The sequence below is a fragment of the Neofelis nebulosa genome, chromosome 4 (assembly GCF_028018385.1).
Source record: "Neofelis nebulosa isolate mNeoNeb1 chromosome 4, mNeoNeb1.pri, whole genome shotgun sequence".
Classification (NCBI taxonomy): domain Eukaryota; kingdom Metazoa; phylum Chordata; class Mammalia; order Carnivora; family Felidae; genus Neofelis; species Neofelis nebulosa.
The window spans coordinates 18,367,253-18,380,712 of NC_080785.1; the positions used below are offsets into that span (position 1 = coordinate 18,367,253).

The following is a 13,460-nucleotide window of genomic DNA, read 5'->3' on the forward strand; positions in this document are numbered from 1 at the left end:
TATTTTCTTTTTAATGTGTGTTTATTTATTTTGAGAGAGAGGAAGAGCGAGAGCAGGGTTGGGGCAGAGAGAGAGAGAGGAAGAGAGAGAATCCCAAGCAGGCTCCGTGCTGTCTCGCGAACCGTGAGATCATGACCTGAGCCGAAACCGAGAGTCAGACGCTTAACTGCGTGAGCCACCGGGCGCCCCGTGGACCTCGTGTTGTTGTACAACCGCATCCCGCTGTGCCACCCTATATCTCCTCCCGCCTCACCTCGAGGAGGCGCAGTTAACGCCATGTGTTCTGGCACCTTCTCAGCCCGCTTCCCACTTCCCGGCAGCCGCTCAGCGCCGTGGGCCGGTGGCTCTGAGCCCCGAACGCAGGAGCGCCTGCAGCGAAGTGAAAAACATGCAGACTTCCCGGTTCCTGGAGCAGCTCTTTCTGTTGTATTTCGCAGCTACCCTGAAATGGTAACCGGATTTTTCTTCATCCTGATGACCGTGCTGTGGTTTACCCGGGAGCCTGGCTTTGTTCCTGGCTGGGATTCTTTCTTTGAAAAGTAAGTGATGTTGTCTCCTCCTTAAGGAGACACCACCACCACCACCACCCCCACCCAACCCCCGCCCACATACACACACACAGTCTTCAGGCAGGTCCCACCTGTGTCCCTCCTCCATTCTTAAGGGCAGCGCTCTTCTGTTCCCTGGAAAGTCCCCTCTTTTAAGGGAAGCCAGAGTGTGGCGTCGGAAAGAAAATGGCCACGTGGCCTCTGTGTGTCGCGTTGGGATGTGGTGCTGCCCCTTACCAGTCGTGTGACCTTGGTCTTGTTACTGGAGCTGCCTCACAGGCGGCTCTGAGGGTTCAAGATCAGCTGTGAGAGTGGTGGCTGAGGCCTTGGCAGGGAGAGGCAGGCAGAGGCCCCCGTGCCACCCCGGCAGGACCTCGGAGGGTCGGGGCCACCGCTCTCTCTCAGCATGGCTTCCCCTTTGAGCAAAGACACATGTGGAGGTGTGGCCCTTGCAGGAAAGAGAACTCATCCTTTTCCCTTCCCCTTCACCGAAATCACTCCTGATGTCTCCTTCTCTAGGGCCCGTAGATCCACACTAGACATCCACCTTAGCCACCAGCCTCCAGACATCAGCTGGCTAGTGGGGCAACAGGTGCAGGAGGGAAGGCTGACCGCCCTCCAGCCTGGGTCCCAAAGAGAGGCCCGCGTTCAGAGGGACCGTTCTGAGACATCGTGCTACCCTCCTCCTCCAGCCCTGCCTGTCTCTTTGCTAGGAAGGGCTACCGCACGGATGCCACAGTCTCCGTTTTCCTCGGCTTCCTCCTTTTCCTGATCCCGGCAAAGAAGCCTTGCTTTGGGAAGAAGAGTGACGGTGAGAGAAGAAGTTGGGGCTGGCCCTAGTCAATAATACCCAAGTCAGAATTGGGGGAAGGAGATTTACCGGGGCTGTTCTGAGTGCCTCCCCCGTACCCCACGATAGAGGCAGAGCCCTCTCCCAAATCATCGGTCCATCAGTTAGGCCCTTACTCCACGAATCCCACCTATTAGGGTTCATCTGGCTCTACCTCTGTCTACCTGTGATCCAGGGCAGAACCAGGAGCCCTCCCGGGGGACGGAGCCCATCATCACCTGGAAGGACTTCCAGAAGACCATGCCCTGGGAGATTGTCATTCTGGTGGGAGGAGGCTATGCTCTGGCTTCAGGCAGCAAGGTAACTCTTGAATTCTGTTGTCACTGGGCTGAAGAATTTTCAAGCTGCTTTACCTATGGCCATTTCGCTTCTGGGAGGAAGATTCAAAGGCACGGAGGGAGAGGTGAATGGTCACCTAAGGGAACAGTCCAGATGGGAGTGGCCATCCCGTGTCCTGTTCCTGCCCTGAGCTCCTAAGCTAATGCTGCTGGGAACAGAGCTACAGACCGGCTGAGCTATGGGCTCTTGGCACACGGGCACTCACACCTCACTCACCGGCCCACACTGCCACAAGCAAAAGATTTGTTGGATTTTATAGCCATCTCCCTGTGGGCGTGTGACAGTGGTGTTAGGAGATGTGTCTGTAAGGGCCCGGAGACACCCTGCACTGACACACGGAGAACTAGCCCTCAGTCAGTCCTTATGCATATATTGAGCCCCTTGGGAGAATGCACGCTAACGCTCAGGCATATGCTGTAAATGCGCCCTGATTTCCTGACTGGGCAGAACTGGGATGAGATCTTATAAAGGGGGCCAGTGGGAAAGCGTTAGCCCTTCCTGAAACAGAGAATGATCCTCACAATGAATCAGGTTCACACCGTTTGTCCTTTGACCTTTGCTATATTCATTAACTTGGCTCACTTCTGACTGCCCATTCATTGAGGGCCAGTGCTATCTGCATCACTAATAATAAGGTCAAAGAATCCTACACTTGGAAGGACCCTTGGAGGACACTGGGTCCCGTCTACCCAATGAGGGAATTCCCTGCACGACACCCCTGGGCTTGAACACCACCAGTGACCGGGTATTCTTGAGCAGGGAACAGAGAATCGTTCTTTACATTCAGCTCAGGTCTTCTGTCTGTCTTCCACTATTGGCTCTGACTCTGTCCTCTGGAGCCCCATCCTAGGTAATAATTATTAAAATAATAAAAAGTTATTAGATCCCCTTAGATCTTTTTTTTTTTTTTTTTTTTCCTCTCTCAACTAAAAGTCCCTAGTTCCTTCAACCATTCATCAAGAAATAGTGACCCCTTACCACGCCGGTCTCTCTCACCACTCACTACACTTTGACCCTGACCTTATTCAAACGTGGTCCAGAGGTGGTCAGTCTACCGCAGAGTCAAGTAGTCCTATTACTCCAGCCCCAACTCTCACCTCTGATCCAAGCACCATTCTGTATTTTTATGGACGCTTTTACAAGGCCTCAATGGCACTCATGTCAACACTTATGTTGAAATTGCAGCCAATTAAAACCCCCATTCTGGAGGCACCTGGGTGGCTCAGTGGGTTAAGCATCCAACTCTGGCTCAGGTCATGATCTCACGGTTTGTGAGTTGGAGCCCTGCATCGGGCTGTCAGCGCAGAGCCCGCTTCAGATCCTCTGTCTTTCTCTCTCTCTGCCCCCTCCCACTCGTGCTTTTTCTCTCCCTCTCTCTCTCTCGAAAATAAACAACACAATTTTAAACCCTCATTCTTTTAACTGTTAGCCACTATTAAACTTCAAGTCTTTCAACCAGTTCTGTATACATGCTGTTGGTATTTCTGATTCCAGGTTCAGAATATCATACTTATCTTTTTTGAATTTCAGTTGTTAGTTTTGGCCCCTGAGTCTAGCCTGGGAAGATTTTTTTTTTTAAACCTAAATTGTGTATGTACTACAGATGGCATAGTTGATATTTCTGTACAATCTAATGACTCTACTAATTTTAGTAATATAATTCAAGTATGACATAGTGATTCCTACCGAGTTTGAAATCATTTCAGTCTCGACATGAGGAAAATCCAATGTAAAATGTATACCAAGGTTTAAAAAAAAGTAAGACTTCCTTTTTGTGCTTTTTTCTAACTTCGCAATCCAATTTATCAATTTATTTTTAAATTTATCAATTTACCCTGTCTTTGTCCAGTGGGCCAGGTTTAATGTGCTAGACGAGATAATAATTACAGAGTTCCTATAGGCCTCAAAGCTCCGTACCAACCATGAATTGCTGTAGTCCCCGCATGTTGGATTTGCAGCTCTCGGTCAAGGCTCCCAGGTAAAAGGGCCACAGCAGAGAGAATTCTGAAGGCCTTCGGTCACCAGCTGCCTAGGGGCTCGCCTTGGGGTGCTATAGAGATCAAGTAGCCTTTGATGAATTCAGCAAAAGGGAGAAAAAGCCTGCTGACGATGCGGTGAGGCTGTCTTTAACAGCAAAATATGAGCAGGACTTGACCTTGAGGAGTTATAAGATGTCTCACCTTGCTTCCAGCCCTACTCTCCAGTCCTTTAGTGCATCTGCAGTCTCCAGGGTACTCAGGGGACAGCAGAGCACATCAACCACAGGACGGAGAGGAGAAGGGAGGGAGGGAGGAGAATGCATATGGCGACCTGGGGTTTTTAGTACAAGGATTCAATGGTGTCCTTCATTTTTTAGGGGAGGGAGGGGATCTTCACCATTGGCAAATGAACAGTTCCCAGCCAAATAAGTTATTCCAAGAGGGAATATTCATTTATTGGAGCGGATCGATGTAAATGTTGCTAATGGAAAAGGTTCAAGAGTGGCAGCATACCTTTATATCTTGTGTCATGAAAAAGCACTGACGATTGTAGACCCTGATGTCAGCCATGAGGAGATTGAACCTGAAACAGGTTGGGACTGTATGACTCGGCTTCTGGGTCACCTTCCCAGGAGGAGGCACCTTCCCACTAAGTGGAGATAGACCCGTAATCCTCTCCTTCATCACTCATGTAAAGCTTCTAGTGTTCAGCCCTGCCCACTGACTCCCCCAAAACCACAGGAAAGGTCATTATCCAAAGATGTTGATAATTTTCACCCTTTCACAGGTGATAAGCGAGCTAGATTTCAAAAGCAAAAGTGAGGATTACACTGGGGAGTCTGTGTAAAAAGCACTGTTGACTGAATACCCCGAGTGAGAATGTCAGAAGCTGGAGAGAGTAATGAGATTGACATTGAGGGGCTAGTCGCCCCCAAAATCTCTAGCCATTATACAATCATAAAGAATTTTCTGGGCTATAAAAACTGTCTAATTAATCATCAAATCAGTAATGCCTCTGGGTCCAGTCCGCCTGAAAATAGGGAGGCAAATTAGATGACTCCTGGTGGTTCCTTCCAGCACCCCCCCCCCCCAAAACATCCCTGACCTTCTGGAGTCTAAGAATTCCATTGGGAATGGGTGTTTCCTCCTTTCTTCTTATTGTATCACCTGTGTTCCTACAGAGCTCTGGCCTCTCCACATGGATTGGGCATCAGATGTTGTCTCTGAGTAGCCTCCCACCGTGGGCCATCACCCTGTTGGCATGCATCCTGGTGTCCATTGTCACAGAGTTTGTGAGCAACCCAGCCACCATCACCATCTTCCTGCCTATCCTATGCAGCCTGGTGAGTGGGGCAGGGCTCCCAGGTGTCCAGATGGGCTCCCCTGGGCCCAGGGAGCAGTCCCATGGCTGCCCCTTGCCTCTGGTCATTGCCATGGCCTTCACTGATTGGTGCTCAAGCCATAGTTTGGAGATGACGTCTTTCAAAGAGCCACGGAGAAGTAAATCAATAAATTAATAGATTGTAGCAAGGCTTCTAGAAAATCCTTTCCGAAAGACAGGATTAGTTTTGAGGCAGTTCTGAATGGGCAAAATGACTTTAAAACCCTAGGATTCCAATTCCTCACCATCATCAAATTTCTTTCTGTCCTAAGACGTAACAGTAGGGCAGGAGGAATAACGACAGAAAATGGAGGCAAAATGCCCCCAGGAGCACATTCAGCTGTAAAGACCGAGACTGCAGCTCTGTCATCACCACCTCCCCCCAATCTCTCTGTCCAGGAGAGTCTGAGAATTGAGGGCAATGCCAGCCTTACCCCACGGTCTCAGAACAGTCTGTTACTGACAGACCAGGGGAGGAGAGCAACTGCCAGATCTTAGCCCGGCTGAGCAGCGCCCAAAGTAACGCCCCAGACACGATGCTGCGTCCGTCCCATCCACGGGCTGCAACCTAGAAAACAAAGGCTCCTCCCCATCCCCCACAAAAGGATATCTTTCAGCTCTTTTTAACCCCAAACTAGCCCCGGTCACTCTCTCTGCTCATTGCTCAGATGTCTCCCTCTGTCACCTGTGTGAGCACGGGAGGGCACTTAGTTAAAACCCCTCAACGACGAGGGCAAGACCATGGGTTCAAATCCCATGCAAAGCAAACACCTTACTTAGAAAAAAAACACAAAAAACAACCTTGGTTCCGCGCCCCAAGGATGAAGGACCCCCCCCCCCCCACTCCAATCAAAGCAGCTTATTCATGAGATTTGAGCTCGAAGGATGAATCTCTCAGCTAAGGAGTAAAATTAGACCAGCCCCAAGACATGAAACATCCCTTCCAGGAGGGAACTTAAGGCCCGTGTTTCCATGGGGAGAGAGGGAGCAGCATGAGCCCATTTGGGTTGCCCAGCACTGTATGCCCTTGAGGGTGGTGATTTAACTACCCCCAGTGCGTGGTCTCCAGCCAAGTTAGCCAACAGCAAACCATCACTGAAAGTGTGCCTGCGATGCTGAGCCCAAGAAACGCCAGCGCAATCTCGACGCTAACGTGTCTGTGAATTCTCTCCTCTTCTAGTCTGAAACGCTGCACGTTAATCCACTCTACACCCTGATCCCAGTCACCATGTGCATCTCCTTTGCAGTGATGCTGCCCGTGGGCAATCCCCCCAACGCCATCGTCTTCAGCTATGGGCACTGCCAGATCAAAGATATGGTGAGTCGTGGCCGCCCTCTTCCCGCCAGCCCCGGCAGCCGTGAGGACTTCTCCTGAACTTTATCATTTTGTGGCAGCGCCTGTGGCCTGCCAACACCCGGTGCGGTGTGGTAGAAAGAATGGCGCTGGCAAGAAGGCTTTCGGCTGGTCCACAGGCGCCACGAATAGCAACCACCCCCTCCGCCACCCTACTCTGGGAGACAGTGGGTGCACGGACAGACAAAGCTGGGACAGACACGAGACACAGCCCAGGGGGATGGGGCACGAGTCTTTGCCTCCGTTTCTTCACTGGACCGGCAGGCATGTTCATTCAAGAAGCTGCTGGCTTACTCATGGGAGCCGAGTGGGGGACACCACAGGGGCCCGGGGGAAAGGGAAAGGGATGACAGCGCAGGGCCTCACCAATTCTTTTTCACTCGAGTCCAAACTCGTTCTCCGCGGCCCTGTAAATATCAAATGGAGGAAAGGAAGCAAGAGCTCCAGGCCAGGAGCAGATATTCAGATCCTTTTCAGCTTTCAACCCGCTCACCTAAGCGCTCTGTAATACTTCGGGGAAGGGAGGTCACCGCCACCCCCCCCCCCCCCCCCGCCCCATCTCTTACTGTGTGACCCTGTCTGCTCAAGAGAGTTGAGCTCGGCCCCAACTCTCTTGTCCCCCCAGCTAACTCTCCCGGGTGCCCCCACCACTCACCCCATCCCCCCGCACCTTCTACCCTGGAATCGAGGGATCAGAGACAGCGCCTTTCAAAGGCACCAGGTGACAAGAAGTGAGCTAGTCCTGGGTGCTGACCCGAGACTTCAATTTCCTCATCTTCTAAAGGTGGGGGTGCCAACCAAATGTTCTACATGGTTCCTTCTAAAGGATCAGCCCCTTTAGAACCTGCCCCCTCTGCTAGGAGACAGGGGCGGCCCTCCACGCCCAAAGCCCAGGGGGCAAGGCCGATTAATACGTCCAGGGCCCTGCCCACAAAGCAGGGAGCCAACGCATCTAGTCACTTGCCTGGAACCGTCTCCTCACAGCTTTCCCAACTTAACGCCAGCCCTCCTTACTGTACATTTTTTCCATCTGGCCCTGGCTCGGCCATCCATCTTGCCCCACACACCCCCCCCTCAGCCTGTGAGGCTCAGTTCCATGGCGGAAATGGGAGGGCTGAGTCGTGGAGGCGACATCCCCTCAGCGGAAAGAAGCAAAGCTAGCTCGCCCGCGTCACTCTCCCGCCGAAGGGCTGAGCAGAGGCAGCCGACCTGGTCCTCCACATGAACCCCACGTACACAACCTTCCGTAGGCCGTTCCTTTGGTAAGGAAAACACGGTTAACAGTGGCAAAGGCTTTGTAGAACCTGGCCTCTCCTACAGGTCCCCCTACGTATCAGCACGTTAAAGGTTCCGAGAAGTTCCTGCCTTAATGCACTTCCCTATCACGCGGGCCCCCTGCTTGGCGTGAGTCTTAAATGGAGACCTGGTGTTCCAAGCACACACGTGCCGGGCCTCCATTTGGGAGTGACGGCACTGCAGGTGGAGACAGTTCTAGTGGCCTCTCCCATCCTGCCACACTCCCAAGACACCCTTCGAAGCAACACTACGGATCCCAGGCAGCGACTGCGACAGACTAGCGCCAACCCTTGGGCGGGGGGCACAGAGGAGCACCCGGGGTCTGTGCTGCTGCCCGCTCAGTGACTTGGGTGGGCTTGGTTTGTGTCCTACAGGTGAAAGCTGGCCTGGGGGTCAATGTCATTGGCCTGGTGATCGTGATGGTGGCCATCAACACATGGGGAGTTAGCCTCTTCCACTTGGACACTTTTCCAGCCTGGGCTAAGGTCAGTAACCTCACTGATCAGGCCTGACACAAGCGGGCACACAGCCCAGCCAGAGGAGCTACGAGCGCTGAACAGGATCTGACCAAGAAAGCTGCCAGGAGCACACAACCCCCACCAGAAGATTCCACAGCCTGCCACCCCAGGTGACGAGCAGGAAGCCTCCGATGCTGGGACGTTAGTGCCTTCTTCTCCGCCCTCCTTCCTCAGCACTGTAGTTCAGGAAAACCTAGCACTGTTCTCATGTCCTGTATCTTGGGCTCTCCAGGTCTTTCTGAGGACAGGAAGAGCAGAAAGGCTGACTCAGTCGCCCCTCAGAGGCTAACTAAGCCTCACAAACTAGCCTCACTGGCTTCCATGTTATTCTTAATACCTTAACCCCTTTTTAGGAGTTGGAGGAGAAATCAAATCATCCCACCTGTGTAGTCACATCTCCTCTTTCGGAGGAAAATCTTCCCCCGGAACTTTCTCCTCAGCGTTTCTATCCTAAGTTCTCACCACAAAAAGGCGATCTTGGCAAGTCCTCTTTGTGGCGATCAGTACTCTTTTCTCACTACTCTGATTCCCTTCTAAGCATCTCCCTTCAATGGCTTCTCTTTACCCTTGGCACCAAATTCCCATAAAGAAATAGTGTCCCCCTTTAGAAAGAGGCTTGTACTGTTCTCTTTGTCCAAGGAAAAAGAAGTAGAGACAGAAGACACACGGAAATCAGTACAGGTATCCCCGGCTTTTCAAAAGTTCTGGTTACGCCGCTTTGCTTTTACAAAAGACCTACATGAGTACCTGTTTTGGCTAACCGGAGGAAATCTGAAGAGGATTTTTGGATTTCCGAGAAGAGTCCAAGTAGTGTTCAGTGGTTTTGCGGCGAGCCCTTCGAGGGGCAGTGCGCAACCTGAGCAACTGGAGTGGTGCCACTGGGTCGCCTCCCGGGGAACTGCACCCAGCGTCTCTGCACGGAGCCGCTGGAGCTGCGAGCTGCACCTGCGAGCGTCTGTGCTGTATGCCCATTTACTTTGCACACCCGTCAGCAAGAAGTTCCTAAGGTATCAGGGAAGCCTAAGAGAGGTTATTGCGGAGGTCTGGAAATGCTCAAACGTCTTTCCATAGAAATGAATGGCAATTGCCTCTTCGCTTTATGTCATTTTGGCTTACGGAAGGTTTCATAGGAATTCTCTACTTTTGGAGAGCGGGGCGGGGGTGGGGAGGGGGCACCTGTCTCTCTCTTCGCTTTCCACTAATCATCAATACCACTGCATTGGGTGAGTTGGGAGGGAGAAAAAACTTCCATACCTGTCTTATTAAAAAGGCCAAAACTATCATTAAGACCACAGTGCTATTAGCGATATCTGACTGGCTTTCTTTTGGATGTAATGAGTAGTTTGTTCCTGAGAAAGCAAGTACAGAAGGCCTCACACACCAGCGACTTCCTACAGGGAGCCCCTCGAGGGGAGAGACGTCTTCTGTCTCTTCAAGTCCCCCGCAACTCATACGATATAGTAAACTAACTACCTAATAAATGTTTCCTGTGAGAAAAAATCACTTTGGAAATCAAGGCCTCCTTCTTCCTCTTGAAAACCAGGCCGTTTTCTCCACGACAGATGTTCCTGCTCGATGACTGGATATAGCTCCCAATCCCCCTGGCTTGGAGACATTACATAGTTTTGATTTCTACCACCAGTTACTTGCTAAGTAGGTCTTACTGGAAAAGGTACACCCTGGAGCTGCTACATTGTTTTACTTGATTTTAAGTTATTACTGACATCATGGGTGGTTTCCCCACAACAATAACTTACCAGTGAAGTCGCTCTCTTAGTTTATCAAGGGTCTGTGAATTATAAGATTTCTTTTGTGCCGGTCAGCACTTGTGTGCTCTGACCACAACGAAACTGACAGGATTTAACCGCGGATATTACTGCTTCTTCTGCATCAATGAGCTTAGGCCACATTATGTGACTAGTGATAAAAATAAAGACCTCCTGAGCCCAAATAAAATCCCAGTGTAATATACGCTATGGCTGCTTTGATGGAATCTGCATAGTTCTCTTGCTATGAAATGTTCAGAAGAGGCAGGGTGTTAGCGTATCGTCATGGCTGCCAAAGTGTCAAATGTCAATTACAGGACTTGGACCCCAAGCCTCTAGGTCAGACAGTGAGAAAAAGGTGCAAATAATAAGATTCCAGGAGTATAAACAAGTAAAAAGAGAAAGAAGCGTTGACTTAGAATTAAGCTGACCTGAATCACTGGCCACCATTGAGCGTTTGAGAACCGCACTCACTCCTAAAGGGAAAGCAGTGCAGCTCCCCACGGCAGATGCTGCCAGAAGCTTCCAGGAGCCAGTGCACTCGACTGGCCAATTGAGAAACAGCATTTATTTCAGTCCGGTCTACTGACCGTTCTGAAAAGCAGCACTGTTCTCTCCCAACATCAGAGATCAGGCCAACCAAGACTGCTCATTCCAGGGACAGGAAAGGTCAGAAACGACTAACGACCCCTTGTCATCACTGATGGACACTAACTAAAGGCTCTCCTGAGTAGTCTCTTGCAAATAGGTTACAATTTGACTTTTATCTTCTAACATCACAATGTTAAAAAGAAAGCAGTAAATGACCACCTTATACCTGCTCCTTTGATAGATGACTGAGAAACAAAGACACTTCACTGCACCTTATTTTCAAGTCAATTATGTATCAAACTTGCCTAATTGCCTTTGGAAATTGCCTTTGAAATTCCTTTTAGTCACCCATGAAGGACATGGTACCCAATCTTTTATGTTAGCATTTACATGGCAAAGACTCGTGAACCACCTTTTAGTAAAGAAAACACAGCTAGTTTTCCCTCCAACGTGAGAAAAGATCTGTTTCTTCAGCTGAATACTAAATCACGTAGTTGGCTTCACACTTAGGGGCCACGTTTGCAAAAGTACATCTAAACACTAGAATCACTCTCAGTATATAGCAAGATGTTCAAACCGTTAGAACACAAAGGCGAGAGAGACCAAGTACACGTGTAACCCATCCCGTGGCTGCCCTCACTAAATGAATTCTTAGCACAACTGCCCAGCAATTTACATGGTGACTCTTTCTTGTCCTGATCTTTTACAATTGCACATGCAAAAATGATGCAACCACACGGCACCTTGCATAAGGCCTTACCACAGGGGCAATGATCCACATGGGCCCACGACTCAGGTTTTGCAATGCCCCACCCTGTGCACTTTCCATAAAACCTCACCGTTCCGGTGTTTCCCAGCACCTTGTAAAAAAAAATGTATTTGACGAAATATGGCGCATGGAGATTCAGAAAAGGCATAAACACGAAAATCTGAGTGTCACGAGCTCCCCTATTACACCAGGCAAGATCTCCAAATATTTTCCCTTTGCCACCCTGTGGCCTTCCACAAGGCCCTAACGGTCAGTAGGGAAAAAAGCACTCATTCACGAGTAAGGAATGGAAATGCTACGTGCAAAGCCCAAGATGGGCAGTTTAAGAAAAAGCCTCATTTGCTCCAGGACAGTCTGTAGAGTTCCTTCAGGGGGACTAACAGAAAAAGCATTAAAAAGGCAGGAGACCTCAGCAGAAAAACAAACACCAGCCTTGTATCTGGGGACTGTACTGCTCAGTGGAAATGAAAACATGCATGTGCACATATGCTCTGTGAACTCGTATGCACAGAGAAACCACACGCTGTAACTTCCTCTACCGTCCTACAAATGGAAACTGAAAAAATGGGCCTACGAATGGGCTAGAAAAAATGAAATCGTTCCTCTAAATCAGCAGCAGGTCTCTGCTCAATTGCCTGAAACACCAAATCACTAGAAAAGTCCACTGAAGACATCAATGGCAACTTCAACTCCTGAAATATTTAACACCCCTTTTGATGACGTTAAATGAGGTTGTTTGGGTTTTTCTCTCCCTTTGTTTGGGAGGATTGTGGTTTAAGGATAAACTTGTCAGGTCCAATGTCTTTATGAAGTTCCCAACATCAATCCTGAAGTCATATTTTGCACACGTGAGTAATCTTCCTTTTACGATCAGGTATGGCAAGAAGTTTTCCTAAGCCACGTTGACAGAGGAGTTTTCCAACATTTTTAAAAGCAGAAGACGAGTATGTCTTGCAGGGACTCTTCCCATCCCTCTGAGGGTGTGTGAGGCAAGAGTCCCTGCGTAACAACACTCAGGGAACGTGACTCTTAGTGCCACAATCACAATGGCTGCACCCCTCACTCGCGTTGCAAAGTTTCAACTACACCCCAACATCTGTGATGGTTCTGGGCTCCTCCTCTAGCTCAGTGAGGATAACCTTGTCTGAGAACTCCGAGCCCCTTTTCACTGCTTCAAGAACCTAACTAGAAGAGGGTATCTGAATGGGGAGCACGGAAGCAGCCGGTACGCACTGCGGAGCAGTTTATATGGTGAAGGCAAATGCAGGAATGGATTTGCTGGATGGCTCCCCACCGGTAAGCGAGGGTAAGAGTCACTCCTGAGGGAAGCCCTAAATCCCAATGTGCTTGGTTTACAAGGCGTAATAGAGAGACCTAATCTCCTAACATTTAAGTTACCTTTCTAAGCTTGTGGCATTTTGAATACCCTCAAAAGCGGTAAAACTTTATCCTTCAAGGCTGTATTTCAGTCTGCTAACAATTCAGTCATTCAAGATCAAATCTTATGAGCCAGGAAGTGTGATCAAGGTAGATATTCTAGATTTTCATCAGCAACCAGGAGAGTGACCACAGAGTAATGACAAAGTCTGCATGGTTCATAAACTGGTTCCAAAAGCAACTGCAGGAAAATAAAGTATTGTGACCAAAAGCAGCGTGTTTGGGCCAGTATCTTATTTATTGGGCAATTTGCAAAGCACTGTGCAACACATCACGTACATTATCTCACCCGTTTCTCATGTGAGCGTATGAGGTAGATATTGCGTCCACATCTTACAGAGAATACAACAGTGTCAGAAAAACAAGATGCTTGCCCATGATCTCACTCCTAGGGTGAAGTCACACCATAATATGCTGTTTTCACGCCACCTGTATCACACGCCAAGACAAGCTGCCAGGGATAAAACCCATACCCATGTACGAGAGATCCCCGTTTTCAAAGAGAAAACAGAAACTTTTGTCTTATAATCACACAGTACCAATGTCATCACTGCCTGAATAAAGGTGTCTCTAAGTTAGTCTTCCAGTTTACAGATTCTGCTAAAATTTCTTCAGAAATGGCATTATCAGTG

The 13,460-nt window shown here is 49.5% G+C and overlaps 1 protein-coding gene across 2 annotated transcripts in view; it reads left to right on the forward strand.

Annotated features, from left to right (window-relative positions):
- SLC13A4 (solute carrier family 13 member 4) overlaps positions 1–10,236 on the forward strand; it is a 45,266-nt gene extending 35,030 nt beyond the window's left edge. For both annotated transcript variants that reach the window (XM_058724174.1, XM_058724175.1), the window contains 6 exons: positions 438–539; positions 1,262–1,359; positions 1,574–1,698; positions 4,898–5,059; positions 6,278–6,415; positions 8,122–10,236. In XM_058724174.1, coding sequence (XP_058580157.1) covers positions 438–539; positions 1,262–1,359; positions 1,574–1,698; positions 4,898–5,059; positions 6,278–6,415; positions 8,122–8,259 — 763 coding nt within the window. In that variant the 3' untranslated portion in view covers positions 8,260–10,236. The remainder of the gene's footprint in view (positions 1–437; positions 540–1,261; positions 1,360–1,573; positions 1,699–4,897; positions 5,060–6,277; positions 6,416–8,121) is intronic.
- The last annotated feature ends 3,224 nt before the right edge of the window (positions 10,237–13,460 follow it).